This window comes from Chiloscyllium punctatum, chromosome 37, assembly GCF_047496795.1.
Source record: "Chiloscyllium punctatum isolate Juve2018m chromosome 37, sChiPun1.3, whole genome shotgun sequence".
Classification (NCBI taxonomy): Eukaryota; Metazoa; Chordata; class Chondrichthyes; order Orectolobiformes; family Hemiscylliidae; genus Chiloscyllium; species Chiloscyllium punctatum.
In genome coordinates, this window is record NC_092775.1 from 8,680,205 (window position 1) to 8,697,965 (window position 17,761).

Here is a 17,761-nt window from a genome sequence, read left to right on the forward strand (position 1 = left end):
GCTGAACATTGGGGAATCAGTGAACACCCTTACTTCTGACCGAATGACCTCAATGGGGACACAATGGCCTCGGGGTGTTATCGCTAAATTGTTAATCCAGAGACCCAGGTTCAAATCCCACCACAACAGGTGGTGCAATTTGAAATCTATAAAAAATCTGGAATTAAGAGTCTAATGACGACCATGAATCCATTCTCGACTGTTGGAAAAATCCATTTGGTTCACAGATATCCTCTAGAGAAGGAAACTGCCATCCTTACCTGGTCTGGCCTACATGTGACTCCAGACCCACAGCAATGTGGTTGACTCTTAACTGCCATCTGGGCAATTAGGATTGGGCATTAAACACTAGCCTCGCCAGAGACATCTATCCCATGAATAAAGTATGATGGAAGGAAGGGTACTGATGAAGCAACTAAAGATAGACACATGCTGAGGAACTCCTGCAGTGATGCACTGGAGCAAAGGTAACCAACCTCCAACAAATGCTCTTTAAACCAATTAAATTCCTGACGTTCTGACACTGATAGAAGCGTTGGGTGGGGAGGGGGTCACATACCCAACGCCATCCTTACCCTGATGCCCACCTTTGAATGTGGCTGCATCAAGCTTCGCGTAGAGCCTCGTACACACTGAGGTTCTACCTGTCCCTGGTATTGCAAATGATAGGACTTGCCTAGGGCTGCAGAACGCTCCAAGTAGTTCAACCATTCCCTACAATCTGTCCTTCATGGAAACATTTGCAAAGAGAAACACCTTTGATCACAAAGTCCATCAGGTGGTGTTCAGCATTTAGAAACCTCAAGACCCTGTGGGAAAAGAAGAAAGCAGAACCCGTTGGGTGGTTCCCTGAGCAAAGTCATTTGGCAGAATGCCTCATCACCAGAACTTTCTAACAAGCACCAAGACATGGCCTGGCTGGTGTGAAAAGGGCACTACCTGTGAAATCCACCATGTATGCCCAGTCAGCCTGTGTCACCGCACGCTATTCTCAAAGTGACTGCTAAGGGGAGGGGGGGGGGGGGGTAAATGTACCTTTGCAAAGGAAGTTTGGAGAAAGATGCAGCAGTTTTTGTCACGTTTCATCCCATGCAGTTCCCATGACGCAGGATTCTGTGCTCTACAGTCTGTTTCCCAGGACGCACACCAAGACAAACAGGGAGTGCACCTGGAGGACCATCAACTCGGCGAAAGTCACCCTTTGGTCTACCCAAATTGTTCTGGTCTTCCAGAGCAAGGAGTTGACAACAACCGAGTGTGGCAGACTGGCACATTCCAAGGTCCATGACTATATGCTGAGGGATGTGCTAAAGATTAGTGCAGTGGAGAAAGACCATGGTCTAAATCTTTCTCCTGAAGTTAATCGGGAGTCCCTTCAGTTATCGGACCCTTCCAGTGCCTCAATGTATATAAATATAATCTTGTACATGTAAGAGATGCCTTTGGTTTGCTTGCAGGAGAGTCAAACTCCAATATTTGTTTGCTTCTTCAATTCTACTGTACAGAACCAAACCGCTGTAGTGACTACACATATAAAGATATTATAAATAAATCATATTTGTAAAATTAAAAAAAGGAACAAGTACTTTCTGTTTACTGTCATTTCCTGGATTCATAAATCATTCTTAAGGCAACCATTACTAGTCTTCAACTTTACCTCCTGAATGCTAGGTAACTGCATCATAAACAGGGGACAGAACATTTCAGTTGCAAAACCAGTAATTTTTATAAAACTTACAATATTTAAACCCATACTTGTAGGGTTCAACATGAACACTGGGTTACTGAACTGAGAGAACTATAATGAATTTTGCCACTAACCCAGTAAAGTGTTGTTTGTATCTGGATCGGTTACTGTGAATGCATTCCCAGTCCAGAGTATGGTCACCGGACTATCAGTATGCAAGGTACTGCCAAAAACCAAGGCCTTTCTCTATGTGAACGACTCTACCTGTGCTCAGGGGATTTGTGTTACTTTTCAAGTTTTTCGCTTATTTTCATGTAAACATCTGGATGGTAAACCCATAACCTAAAGTAAAACTTCCAAAAATGTAGCTTTTATGGTTCAGATTAATCATCGAGAACTTTCTTCATTCAAGATGGAACCAGTGTGATGAACACAAAAACATGACAGGATACAGAAGACAATGAGCAGAATGACTGAGCAGTAGGAAGGACTGGAGAATGAAAAGTGATTATGTAAATCTCATTCCCATGGATGAAAAGTATGATTGACATTTAAATTCTAAAGGTTATTTTTAATGCGATCTTTGATGAGCTGTTTTGCCTTTTCGAAAACAATGGCACTGGAAGACTCAGTCTGTGCTGATTGGGCACTACCTTAATCTCTTTCTGCAAAAAGATGATTTCATTGTTTCATTATTCATTAGGCAAACAATGGATCCCGCTCCAAAAGGAGATAACGACAGAACAACTGGCATTCAGGTTGTAAATTTGCTTGCAAAAATCGCAAACCACTGGCATTGATTCAATCAAATACAAATTACATCTATTTCTTTCTATTTGCTCTTGGAGTGTGAGCATAGGCCATGAGGCCAGTGTTTTACTGCCCACTGTGTGGAGTGATACAACCTAGCTATAACCCGGAAAAGAATGTGACTGGTATTCAATGCTTGGGATGAACAAGCAACTTTTGACATTTGAGAATCGATGCTCTCCATCACTAGGGGTTGCCTCACCTCATTTCAAGGTTCTTTGTAGACTAATGCATACAGACAGACGGTGAATAATGAACTCCATCATTAGCTCATCTAATGACAACCATGAATCCACTGTTAATTGTTGTAAAAATCCTTGTTTCAGAAATGTCCTTTTGAGAAGAAAATCTGACTTTTGTCCAATGTGCAATTCACAGAAATATTGTCTCTGAAATGGCTGATCAAGCCATTCTAAGAAAAGTTATAACTTGCAAAAGATAGCAAAAACAGGCATTACAACAGCAAATCGAGCGCTGTCGATTCCTGTCAATCAAGCAAAGTCATCTTTACGAGAACTTTACTGGGTACTTGACCCAAAATGGTGAGGACTCGTCAAGTTACAACCTGGCTAGTTCATATTCAACGTAAGACAACGTTGGAGACAGTACTAATCCTCCCGGCAGGACAGACACAGCAGGTGTGGCAGTACAGTGGTGTACAAGCAGCTGTGCAGGAGGTGGTTGCCCTGGGAGTGCTGGACCCCATGAAGATGCATTGCTTAGGTCAACTATGGGCAAGAAAATCTCTTGCTGATTATCCCCCATCTTCACCATCACCCCCCACTCCTGATCATCCCTCATCTTCACCACACTCCCCTCCCAATTATCCCCAACATAACCACACCCCCTCCTGACTACCCTCATCTTCACCACCACCCCCGATTAACCCCATCTTCACCATCCCCCTTCCTGATTATCCCCCATCTTCACCATCCCCCCCTTCCGATTACCCATCTTCACAACACCCCCCTCCTGATTATACCCCATCTTCGCAACACCCCCCTCATGATTACCCCCATCTTCATCACCCCCACTCCTGATTATCCCCCATTTTCACCATCCCTCGCTCCTGATTATCCCCCATTTTCATCATCCCTCGCTCCTGATTATCCAACTTCATCATCCCCCTCCTGATTACCCCAATCTTCACCACCCCCCCGATTATCCACCATCTTCACCAACCCCCGATTATCCCCATCTTCACCAGCCCAATTACCCCCATCTTCATCATCCCCCCCTCCTGATTACCCCCATCTTCACCACCCCCCTGATTACTATCTTCACCATCGCCCCCTTCCTGATTAACCCCCAAATTCACCATCCCCCCCTGATTATACCCCATCTTCACCATCCCCTCCTCCTTAATATCCCCATCGTCACAACACCCCCCCTCCTGATTACCCCATCTTCACCACACCCGATTACCCCCATCTTCATTACCCTGCTTCCTGATTATCCCCCATCTTCACAACAGCCCCCTCCTGATTACCCCCATCTTCACCATCCCCCCCCCGATTACCCCCATCTTCACCATCCCCCCCCTCCTGATTACCCCCATCTTCACCATCCCCCCCTCCTGATTACCCCCATCTTCACCATCCCCCCCTCCTGATTACCCCCATCTTCACAACACCCCCCACCAAATACTCCCATCTTCACCACACCAATTACCCCCATCTTCACCATCCCCCCTCCTGATTATCCCCCATCTTCACCATCCACCCCTCCTGATTATCCCCCATCTTTGCCATCCCCCACCGTCCTGATTATCCCCATCTTCACCCACCATTCCCGATCACCCCCATCTTCACCACCTCCTCGATTACTTCCATCGTCACCACCCCCATTCCTGATTATCCCCATCTTCACAACACACCCCTACTGATTACCCCCATCTTCACCAATTCCCCCCCCCCGATTATCCCCCATCTTCACCATCCCCCCCTCCTGATTATCCCACATTTTCACCATTCCCCACTGTCCTGATTACCCCCATCTTCACAACACACCCCGCCGCCTGATTACCCCCATCTTCACAACACACCCCTGCTGATTACCCCCATCTTCACCACCACCCCTCCTGATTTTGCCCCATCTTCACCATTCCCCCCCTCTTGATTACCATCTTCACCACCACCCCTGATTATCCCCATCTTCACCATCGCCCCCTTCCTGATTAACCCCTATCTTCACCATCCCCCCCAATAATCCCCCATCTTCACCATCCTCCCCTCCTGATTACCCCCATCCTCACAACACCCCCCCCTGATTACCCCCATCTTCACCCCCCCCCGATTATCCATCTTCACCATTCCCCCCCTCCTGATTATCCCCATCATCTCCACAACCCCCCCCCCCCCGATTATCCATCTTCACCACCCCATCTTCACCATCCCCCCCTCCTGATTATCCCCCATCTTCACCATTCCACCCCCCACACCCCCGGATTACCCCCATTTTCACCACCCCCTGCTGATTATCCCCCATCTTCACCATCCCCCCCTCCTGATAATCCCCCATCTTCACCATCCCACCCTCCTGATTATCCCCCATCTTCACCATTCCCCCGATTATCCCCCATCCACACCATCCTCCCCTCCTGATTACCCCCATCTTCATCATTCCCTCCTCCTGATTACTCCCATCTTCACAACACCCCCCTCCTGATTATCCCCCATCTTCACAATCTCTCCAAATTTCCCTCATCTTTACCACCCCCGCTCCTGATTATCCCCCATGTTCACCATTCCTCCCCTCCTGATTACCCCCATCTTCACAACACCACCCTCCTGATACCCCCATTTTTACCATCCCCCCCTCCTGATTAAACCCCCATCTTCATCACCCCCCCTCCTGATTATCCCCCATCTTCACTAGCCCCCCCCCTCCTGATTATCCCCCATCTTCACTAGCCCCACCCCCCCTCCTGATTACCTCCATCTTCACCACACACCCCTCCTCTTGCTGATTATCACCACACACCATTCCAACATCAGTGACTCCACACTGATGGTGGTAAAGATACAAATTCTATTCTGAGTCGGGAACTTCAGTGCCCATCACAGACGGTTGATACCTCGCATCAATACTAGCCAAGCTAACGGAGTCTTAACAAACATTGCTGCAAGACTGGGTCTGCAGCAGGTAGTGGGAGAACCAACATGATGGAAAATCCTACCTGACCCAGTCCTCACCAACTTACTCATTATGGATGCACCCATGTTAGTATTGGTAGAAGTGAGTACTACACAGACTTTGGATGGTGGAAGTATCACATTCCATCTCAATTTTCAACCTCACGGTCCAACATATACTCTGCTCTAATATTACCATCAAACCAGGGACCAACACTAGTTCAATGAAGAGTGCAGGAAGGCAATCAAAAGGACTACCCACCAATTGCTAGACCCTTGTGTGAAACATTTTCTAATCAGTGACATTAATGTTTCATAAATTTCTTTGATAATGAATTAGTCAGAGCATAGTGTTACCATAATCAGTATGGGTAATAATAGGTTTCTCACAAGTCTCTGCTCTGAGCGGTAAAGCTGAGATAAGCAGATTTATTCCAACTAGTGAATTTCTAGAATATAATTCCACTGAATTAATGCCAATACAAATTAGCAGAGAAATAGCACAACAGCAGGTGCCTATGTTGTGTGCAGTGTGGGGGATAACAGGAAACACAGGCTGAATGCAGTCACTTTGTAGTACAGAACTGAGTAATGCTGAGAAAAGACATGCTGTTGAAGTTTAATTTCACATATACATCAGGACAGACAGCCTCAAGAATGCCAAATTTTAGGGAATAACAATTTATGCTGTATCAGAAACAGGGTATTGACCAGATGGCAAGCAGATTCTGATTGGTCAAGGCATCTTGTAAAGAAAACATTAAAGAACAGCTATCCCCCCAAGCTTCTTTTTAAAAAAGAATTTCATCAAAAGGTGGCCTGGACAATGCACAGTATTTGCCAGGGTTTCATTTCATTGGAAACACATTACTTTCACCCCCACATCGGATTAGCCCGGAGTACGAAGAGACTGCATAAAGGGAGGGTCACACTGTGAACATAACATAAACTGGCTGTTAGAGTAATAGTTCACACTTGGGCTTGTTCAGTAATTGCTGAAGTGAGCACCATGTTTAATATTGATACCACACTGACTCCCTTATTAAAGCTGTCCCATTGAATGGCATTTCACTTTAACTGTGTAAACAAAATAATTGCTGTCTCCCACTGCCCTCCCCCGCACCATGACTCTGGCTTCCCCTATGGCTCCTGGGCCTCATTCTCACTTTCCACTCTTCCAGTAGACCTTGGGGCCCCTTTTCCAAACTCACATTGATGTCATGGGCTCCACCTCGTGGCACATGCCAATCCGGGAAAGAAATTCTGGGAACCAAACTGCTTCAAGCAATCCCATCCTCTACCACTAGATGGAGCATGGTCCATCGAACAGCATTTCACTCCAAAGATGAGTGGAGTAATTCTTAAAAATTATATTGCACTTACTTTATGCTTAGCAATGCATTTTATTTCAGCACATGAACAATGTAGCATTTCAAGTTTTAAATTTTTTTTCCAGGTGTGCTTTTTATGGGAAAATATGATTCTCTTGAAGTCATTTTGCTTCAAGTTACATTTGCCAGAAATGCAGTCACAGCTTTAAATGAGGACTTGCTGCTTGTTCTGAGTGTTGTAAATACAAGCTGTTGAATAAGCTCAGCTGTAAATATACACACACATTAATCTGGAACAGGCCATGTTATCACATGGAAAGAGGAGCAAGCAGAAATCTGGGGAAGTTCAAGTGCCAGTTATCACACCTTAACACAAAATAGGTACAGCTGCTTTCTGAACTCAGACACGCACAGAGACAGAGACCGAGAGAGGGGAGACAGAAACAGAGCTGTGTGTTACCAGTATGCTGGTAAGTGTCCATGCACTGTTTGAAGAGAAGGGAGAGGAGATTTAAGGAGTTGTCAGTGTGAGATCTGCTGTTGGAAGCCAGTTTAGGAACACTCAAGACACTGAGTAGAATGAGTTTTAAAAGGGACACTGGAAAACATACCCTGGTATTGCAGGGAGGAGGGACCCTACTGTAAATCTGGGAAGGAGTATGGGATTGAATCTTCGAGGCTATATATATCTGACGGGCGTTTGAGACAACTTACAAATGTGCCTAAAATTATTTCAGATGTTAATGAATTAAGGGAGAATTATCCTTTAGTTTGTTGCCTCAATTGGCTATTAAATGTTCATTCCAAGTGGATTTTAGTGTGTTACAGTACAAAACGTCAGGCTCACTGAAGCTCCATTTTTTTTTAAGGGCAGCATGGTGGCTCAGTGGTTAGCACTGCTGCCTCACAGCACCAGGGTCCCAGGTTCAAATCCAGTCTCGGGCGACTGTCTGTGTGGAGTTTGCACGCTCTCCACGTGTCTGCGTGGGTTTCCGCCAGGTTCTCCGGTTTCCTCTCACAATCCAAAGATGTGTAGGTCTGGTGAATTGGCCATGCTAAATTGTCCAGTGTTAGGTGCATTAGTCAGAGGAAAATGGGTCTGGGTAGGTTACTCTTCGGAGGGTCGGTGTGGACTGGTTGGGCTGAAGGGCCTGTTTCCACACTGTAGGGGATCTAATCAAAACATGAAAGCTTATCTTGTGAATCTTTTCATTAAGCACTGGAAAACTCACTCATTTTTAAAAGTTGTCAGTCACTATGGAGATCATGACACTTTAACTAAGATCATTCCTCATTCTGCTAAACTCCAGTCAAAAATCACATGACACCAGGTTATAGTCCAACAGGTTTACTTGAAATCACAGGTTGTTGCAGCAATGGTCCTCCGTCAGCTGACGAGTGGGGTCTACACTCCGAAAGCTTGTGATTTCAAATAAACTTGTTGGACGATAACCTGGTGTCATGTGACTTCTGACTTTGTCCACCCCAGTCCAACACTGGCACCTCCACATCACGTTAAACTCCAGACTTAGCCGCTAATCATAGGACAACCTTTTCATTCGAGGAATCAAAGCTTCTAGCGAAACTTTGCCATGGCCTCTGTGAAAGAGGTACATCTTTCCTCAAATGTGGAGACCAAAACTGTGAACAGCATTCCAAGTGTGGTCTTGCCAACACCCTGTAACATTGTCACAAGTACAGTGAAGTTCTGATCCGTTAAGTAGTTAAGACTGCCAGCTCAGATTTGTTTCACTCTTGCTTACCTGCTTGCGGACATATCCCACCATCAGCTCCAGCTGTTCTGGGTCGTCACATTGCCTGTTGAAGAAGTGTCGCCATAAAGATGCAGCTAACACGCGGTCATCTGATAAAATTCCCTGAATAAAACCAAAAATTATTCATTAGTGACACAACATACAGCAGGAAAAAGAAAAACCTTCCGAGGCACGTTTGACAAAGTCAGGGATGACTGTAGACGGAGGGGTTATTGTGGTCATGCTTTGGTACCCGTCTCTGGAATAAAAATATGAGTGTGCTCAAATAATACAACAAACATTAATACTTTCATTTATATATCACCGCATTGTATTTGTTGAAATAGCTCAAATTGTTTCACTCCATTTGGTTGACTCAAGGGGCAATGAGAGACAGGCAACAAATTCAGCCTTATCAGCAACACCTTTTGAATGTCCATAGTTTTAACTTAAACCAAAACATCAAAGAAATGAATGATGTGGAAGTCTGGTTTTGGTAAGATTCATTGAGAGCAGAATGTTGGTTTGAAGTACATCACCCTAGTGCCTATGTTCCCAGTAAGTGCCTCAGCAGAATGGATTATCTTGCAGTGAATCAGACAAGTTCAATCTTGAACAGACTGAGAGAATACCCTCTCTTTTCAAACATGCTCACATCAACAATATTCTTATAAGGTATCAGCTGAAGTTTGAAATTACAAATTTAAGTGTACATTCATCATAAAATGAGTGTGACACTCCTGGTGTTGTACTGAGGGAGTGCAGCATTGTGGGATCTTTCAGACAAGATATTAAACTGTGGTCCCTCCTGCCATTTCACAATGTTTAAGAGCAGGGAACTTGACCCTGTTATCTGAGCTGACACTTCTCCGCCAAACAGACTAGTTGGCTATTATCTTCTTGCTATTTGTGGGACCTTGCTTGGTGTCATTTGACAACCGTGCTCTCTACCTTACAATCCTGTAAAATACTTCATTGGCAGTAAGTACTTTGGGATGCCCAGAGTCAATAAGCCAACAACTGCCTCTGTTCGATAGTGCTACCATTGAGCCAGGACTGACAAGGAAATAATGGGGGAAGAAGGAAGAACGAAAAATACATTCTACGTATGATGAGGAAGAAATACAATCAATGTCCAGCAGATGGCATCAGCTTCACTATCCCACTCTAATCTCGAGGTATGTTTACTTTAAAGACAGGTCTGTGGCTCAACCCAGGTACCATTTCTGCTTCAAGGTCAGTTTTTATGACTAAAGGCCAAATTAATACCATTTTGCACTGTGGAGCCATTCTTGGAGTAAATCCAGTAATTGTGAACACTCCTCAAACCCATTCACTGTTTGCAGAGGAGAGAGAGAGAGAGAGAGAGAGAGAGAGAGAGAAGAGAGAGAGAGGGAGGGAAGCAGGAAGAGAGGGACACAGACAATGAACTGGGTGAGGGTGGTGGTGGAGGGAGAGAGGGAGAGGGGGAGAGAGAGAGAGAGAGAGAGAGAGAGAGAGAGAGAGAGAGAGAGAGTACGATGGAATGGGATTAGCTCCACTCGATTTCCCTTCCTAGTTCTTGGCTCATTGAAACAGGACACGTGTATATAAAAGGCAAGGAAGTGTAGAAGTGGTATTTTATGAGATTACTTCCAAATAAGACAAATCAATGCCAAATGATTTTGGTTAGAAACACAGTGTAGGCTTGTTCTGCCCTGAGCTTTTTGATCGAAGTTATATTATTTTAGTACTTTGCAGCTAAAGCACACAAGAGGAGTTTTTGGAAGCCAAAAGAGTTCATAGAGGTCACATCCAAAGGAGTGAACATCCATAATCACAAGGGCATAAACAGAATTAGGAGGTAATTTAAGGTAATGAATACATCCAGTTGGAAAGATGTCTTCACCCAGAGAGTGGTTCCAATATGGAAAGCTACACCTTGAGATTGGTGTATTCCAAAAAGAAAATACAGATGGGGATGGGGTAGCCTGTTGGCTCCTTGAACCTGCCCTAACATGTGATAAGATTATGGCTCATGTTATTGTGATCTCTACATTCCTGACTATACTATTCCTTTGACTCCCTTGTTCGTCAAGAGTCTAGTGCAGCTATAAAAATATTCAATGACCATACTGGGAAATAGAATGCAACAGACTCTGGGACGGGTTTTGAGAAGATTAGTAGCTCAGGTTGAGGTTCTGGATGCAGGCTTGCTTGCTGAGCTGGAAGGTTAATTTTCGGACGTCTCGTCACTATACTCGGTAACATCTTCAGTGAGTCTCCAGATGAAGCACTGGTGGTATGGCCTGCTTTCAATTTGTGTGTTTAGGTTTCACTCTCAATAGTATTGTCACATACAGATGAGGAAGGACACCACTTTGACTGGGACAACACATCCATCCTAGGACAAGCCAAACAGAGACACGCACGAGAATTCCTAGAAACGTGGCATTCCAACTGGAATTCTATCAACAAACAAATTGACTTGGATCCCCTTTATCATCCCCTGGAGAAAAAGAACAGGAAATGACGTCACCAATCCAAGGAAACCTAACATAAATAGAAAGTTTAGAAGACTGAGAGGGGATCTGATTGAAACGTATAGGCTTATGAAAGGACTGGACACTCTGGCAGGAGGGAACATATTTCCGTTGATGGGGGAGTGCCGAACCAGAGGACACAACTTAAAAATACGGGGTAGACCATTTAGGACAGAGATGAGGAGAAACTACTTCACACAGAGAGTGGTGGCTGTGTGGAATGCTCTGCCCCAGAGGGCAGTGGAGGCCCAGTCTCTGGATTCTTTTAAGAAAGAATTGGATAGAGCTCTTAAAGATAGTGGAGTCAAGGGGTATGGAGATAAGGCTGGAACAGGATACTAATTAGGAATGATCAGCCATGATCATATTGAATGGCGGTGCAGGCTCGAAGGGCAGAATGGCCTACTCCTGCATCTATTGTCTATTGTCTATTGTCTAAAGCGGACCATACCACCAGTGCTTCGTCCAGAGGCTCACTGAAGATGTTACCTAGAATCGTGATGAAATGTCTGAAAATGAACCTTATAGCTCAGCGAGCAAACTCACATCCAGAGACTCTGGAACCTTGTAAAAAAAAAAAAAATCTCCATATGAAATGCGAGATTTTTAAAATGTGCCCTTAATTCTAGTCATGGAGTCAGAGATGTACAGCACGGAAACAGACCCTTTGGCCCAACACGTCCATGCCAACCAAATATCCTAATGTAATCTAGTCCCCTTTGCTAGCACTTGGCCCATATCCCTCTAAACCCTTCCTATTCAGGTACTCATCCAGATGCCTTTTGAATGTTGTAATTGTACCAGCCTCCACCACTTCCTCTGGCAGCTCATTCCATACACACACACCCTCTGTGGTGTGAAGAAGTTGCCCCTTTGGTCCCTTTCACATCTTTCCCCTCTCATCCTTGGGCGGCACAGTGGCTAGCACTGCGGCCTCACCGCGCCAGAGAGCCGGGTTCAATTCCCACCTCAGGCAACCGTCTGTGTGGAGTTTGCACATTCTCCCTGTGTCTGTGTGGGTTTCCTCTGGGTACTCCGGTTTCCTCCCACAGTCCAAAGATGTGCAGGTCAGGTGAATTGGCCATGCTAAATTGCCCGTAGTGTTAGGTGCAGGGGTAAATGTAGGACAATGGGTCTGGCTGGGTTGCTCTTCGGAGGGTCAGTGTGAACTTGTTGGGCCGAAGGGCCTGTTTCCACACTGTAGGTAATCTAATCTAATCCTAAACCTACACCCTTTAGATTTGGACTCCCCCATCCCAGAGAAAAGACCTTATGTCTATCTACCCTATCCAAGCCCCTCATGATTTTATAAACCTCTATAAGGTCATCCCTCAGCCTGCGATGTTCCAGGGAAAACAGACCCAGCTTATTCAGACTTTCCCTATAGCTCAAATCCTCCAATCCTGGCAGCATCCTTGTAAATCTTTTTTGAACCTTTTCAAGTTTCACAACATCCTTCCGATAGGAGGAAGACCAGAGTTGCACACAATATTCCAAAGTGTACAGTCACAACGCGACTTCCCAACTCCTATACTCAATGCTTCTCCCGAAGAGCAAAATAACTTTCATTGTCCACCCTACAAGTCCCCTCAGGATCACAGGTTTTTTACAATATATAATGGAATTTTCCTCAATTAATACAAGCCCTACTTTCCATCATAAGACAACCTTTCATCCCAGGATTCGGTTGCGTGAACATTCTCTGCACTGCTTCTAACGCATGAACAAAGTTTCTTAAATAAGGAGACCAAGGCTGTACAATGTTTTCCAAAAGGGTCTTGCCAACTCCTGCACAACCATAACACGACTTCCTTACTTTCATATTGGAGAGTTGGAATGTAAAAGCAGCGATGTGCTACTGAGACTTTATAAAGCTCTGGTTAGGCCCCATTTAGAATACTGTGTCCAGTTTTGGGCCCCACACCTCGGGAATGACATACTGTCACTGGAGTGTGTCCGGCAGAGATTCACACGGATGATCCCTGGAATGGTAGGCCTAACATATAATGAATGGTTGAGGATCCTGGTGAGCATTCTAATGAGTATTCATTAGAATTTAGAACTGTTGAGGGGAGATCTAATTGAAATTTACAAGATAATGCATGGCTTAGAAAGGGTGGACACTGGGAATTTTCTTCCCATCAGGTGTGGATACTAGGACCCGTGGGCACAGCCTTAGAATTGGAGGCAGTCAATTTAAAACAGACGACATGAGGAGACATCTCTTCAGCCAGAGAGTGGTGGGCCTGTGGAATTCATTGCCATGGAGCGCAGTGGAGGCTGGGACATTAAACGTCTTCGAGGCAGAGATCGATAAATTTTTAATCCTGTAAGGAATTAAGGGATACGGGGAGAGTGTGAGTAAGTGGTGCTGAAATACCCATCAGCCATGATTGAATGGTGGAGTGGACTTGATGGGCCGAATGGCCTTACTTCCATTCCTATGTCTTATGGTCTTATATTCCAGTGCCCTTGGAACAATCAATAACATTCCAAAGCCTTCCTAAGCACCTGTCCCTGCATACTAATTTTTCGTGATTCATAAACTGAAACATCTGGAACCCTTTACAACCTCCCTCCATTTAAATGACATGCTATTTATTATTCTTCTTGCCAAATCGGACAAGCTCATATTTACCTATATTAAACTCCTACCAAATACTTTCCCAATCACAAACTATCTATATCTCTTTGCAAACTCCTTGTGTCTTCTTCACAACTTACTTTCCTATCTATTGAGGAACTCGGGAATGAGACAGGAGCAATTGCTACGGTGGGGTGAGACTATAGGGCTCCCAATAGCCAAAAGGAGATAGATGAACAGATATGTCGGCAGATCTTGGAAAGATGTAAAAACAGTAGAGTTGCACTGGGTGTTTTTAACTTCCCCAAGGGCTGAGATGGGCTGAATTTGTTTGGTGCACCCAGGAGGGTTTCTTGAAACAATATGTTGATAATCCAACAAGGCAAGGGGCCGTGTACTGAGGAATGAGCCTTGCCAGCTGATCTAAACTTCAGTGGGGAACAGCAAATTTTAAAATAGATATGGTTAAGGATTAAAACTGGATCTCGAGTGAAAATACTAAGCTGCAGGAAGGCTAATCATAACAGTATTAGGCAGGAACTCCAAAAATTAGACTGGGGCCGGTTGTTTGAGGGTAAATCCATAGCTAATGTGTGGGAACCTTTGAAAGGCCAGTTGATCAGAGTTCAGGACCAGCACGTTCTCTGTGGAGGTAAGATTGGGAACCCGAGATGACAAGAGATATTGAAAGGTTAGTCAAATAAAAGGAAGTATGTCTAAGATTTTGGAAACTGAAATCAGAGAAAAATGTAAAGGAAGCCGAAAAGAACTTAGACAACGAATTAGGAGGGTTGAAAGTAGCCATGAAATATTCTTACCAAGTAGGATTAAGGAGAATCTTGAGGCATTTTATATGTCTATCAGGAGGAAGACGGTAGCTAGGAAAAGGTTTGTGCACTCAAGAAAGGAGAGAATGTGTTTATGGAGCTGGGAAAGTGGGGGAGGTTCTTAATGAGTACTTTGCATGGGTAATCACTAAGGATGGATAATGATAAGATTAGAGAGGGACGCGTCATTATTAAAGAGGAGGTGGTGTTGAAAAACGTTAAGGTAAGTAAGTCCCCAGGGCCTTATGGGATCTATTCCAGGTTACTGAGGGAAGCAAGGGAGGACGCTGCTAGGGTCTTGAGAGAGATCTCTCTATCCTCTTTAGTCACAGGTGAAGTCCCAGAAGATTGCAGAATAGCAAATGTTGTTCCTTTGTTTACGAACAGTAACAGGGACAATCCAGGAAATTACAAGCTAATGAGCCTTATATCAGTTGTAGAGAAAATATTGGAGAGGATTCTAAATGACAGGATTTATTTGCATTTGGAAAAGAAGGGACTTATTAGGGACAGTCAGCACGGTTCTGTGCAGGGGAAGACTTGTCTCAAAGTTGACTGAGTTTTCTGACAAAGTGACAAAGATGATTGATGAGGGTAGAGCAACGGATACAACCTACATGGACTTCACCATAGCAGTTGACAGGGTAGATTGATCCAGAAGATTAAGTCACACAGAATCATGGTAAGCTGCTAAGTTGGATACTGTATTGACTTGGTCATAGAAGACAGTGTATAGTGCAGCATTATCCTTACTGGAGACTATGACCAGTGGTGTTTTGCAAGGATCAGTACTGGGACTTCTGTTGTTTGTAATATATATAAATGACTTGGATGAAAATATAGGTAGTCTGTTCGGTTTAGTTTAATTGGCTGATGATATATGATGGATAGTGAGGAAGGTTATAAAAGGATACAGCAGGAATTAGCTTAGTTGGAAAGTTGGATGGAGAAATGACAGATGGAGTTTGACCCAGACAAGGGCCACTTTTGGAATATTGCGTGCAATCCTGGTCTCCTTCCTATCAGGAAGATGTTGTGAAACTTGAAAGGGTTCAGGAAAGATTTACAAGGATGTTGCCAGGGTTGGAGGATTTGAGCTGTAGGAAGAGGCTGAATAGGCCGGGACTGTTTTCCCTGGAACATCGGAGGCTGAGGGGTGACTTTACAGAGGCTTATAAATAACGAAGGGCATGGATAGGGTAAAGGGACATAAGGGGCAACTTTTTCATGCAGAAGGTGGTGCGTGTATGGAATAAGTTGCCAGAGGAAGTGGGAGAGGTTGGTACAATTACAGCATTTAAAAGGCATCTGGATAGGTATAGGAATAGGAAGGGTTTGGAGGGACATGGGGCAAGTGCTGGTAAATGGGACTAGATTAGATTGGGATAGCTGATCAGCATGGATGAGATGGACCAAAGGGTCTGTTTCCGTGCTGTACGTCTCTATGACTCTAAGTGTGAAGTAGACAGAGAACACTACAGGACAGGAAAGGCCCTTCAGCCCAGTATTTCTGTGCTGTCCACGATGCCATTCTAAACTAATCCAATCTGCTTGCACATGGTGCATCTTTTTCTATTCCCTGTCTAATCGTGCGTCTGTCTAAATGCCTCTTAAATGTTGCTATCGCATCTGGTTTGGAGTGTATTAGCTATAAGGAGAGGTTGGACAAACTTGGATTGTTTACACGAGAGCGTCGGAGGCTGGGGGGGGGGGGGGGACCTGATAGAAGTATATGAAATTATGAGGGGCATGAGTAGAGTGGATAGTCAAGAGTCTTTTTCCTACAGTGGATATATGAAATACTGGGGTCATGAGTTTTAAGTGAGAGGGGAGAATTTTAAAAGGAGGAGATGTGAGAGGACAGTTTCTTTTTCACACAGAGGGTGGCAGGAGTCTGGAATGAGCTGCCAGGGGAGGTGGTTGAAGCAGATACGATAACAATGTTTAAGAGGCATGAACAGGCAGGGAATACAAACAGACAAACCATGTGCAGGCAGACACCATTAGTTTAGAATGACACCATGGTCAGTGCAGACATGGTGCACTGATGGGCCTATTCCTACTCCGTACTAGTGTATTCTATTTTTGTGTCAGCAAACTTGGTAACAATATGCTTGGTTAGAGACAAGGAAAACTGCAGATGCAGCATTAGGAGGTGAAGAAGTCAACCTTTTGGGTGGAACCCTTCTTCAGGACTGGGTAAAACCAGTGATATTTTGTTGCAATATGTTAGATATGGTGTAAGGGGAGCTACAGGTGGTGGAGTGGCGTAGGGTGGGGAAGTGGGGGGGAAGGGTCAGAGTGATGAGGTAGGGCTAGATGAACACCGGTAAAGGGTATGACCTGGATGGTCAATGGAAGTAATGAGTGTGCTTGGTGGCTGGAAGGAAGGGTTGATAAGAGGAATGGGGTGGGGGAGGGGAGGGAAGGGGGAGGAGGGGTGGGGAGGGAAGGGGGAGGAGGGGTGGGGAGGGAATCGGGGAATGGGAAGTGGTGGAAGATGAGGTGTTGTTCCTCCAATTTGCAATCTGATTCATGGTCCACAATTCCTGAACACCAAAGACACCAAGATAGCATCAATGGTCTCCTTTGATTAACAACCCTATTCACATCCATTAACATCAATCTGACTAAAGAAACACTGACTACACAACTAAAGGAACCAAAGACACAAACACCAGACAGCACCAACTTCATCAGCAAAGATAACATTGTGAAGATAGTGGACCTGTGTCTTACCACCCACTACACATTCAATAACAAGACCTACAAACAAATCAACGGAATACCCATGGGATCACCAGTATCAGGGTTCCTAGCAGAAGCACTTATGCAGAGACTCAAAAATAAACAGCTCTCCCAACCATCTAACCCAAACTTGGGGTCCGTTACATGGACAGCATCTTTGTCCTCACCAAATGAAACAAATTAGAGGAAACCTACAACACTCAATAATACCCTCACTGCCATAAGATTGACAAAAGGGGATGAGAACAACAGCAAAATGCCATTCCTAGATGTCACAGTAGAGCCAACACTCAATGAGGAACTTCAAATCAATGTCTACAGGAAAACAAAACATACAGACCAAATACTGAACTACAGAAGCAAT

General features: G+C 44.6%; 1 protein-coding gene across 1 annotated transcript in view; it reads right to left on the reverse strand.

The window, feature by feature from the left end:
- uqcc1 (ubiquinol-cytochrome c reductase complex assembly factor 1) overlaps nucleotides 1-17,761 on the reverse strand; it is a 129,318-nt gene that overhangs the window by 13,282 nt on the left and 98,275 nt on the right. The window contains exon 8 of the mRNA XM_072556202.1: nucleotides 8,726-8,839. Within this exon, the coding sequence (XP_072412303.1) occupies nucleotides 8,726-8,839 (114 nt within the window). The remainder of the gene's footprint in view (nucleotides 1-8,725; nucleotides 8,840-17,761) is intronic.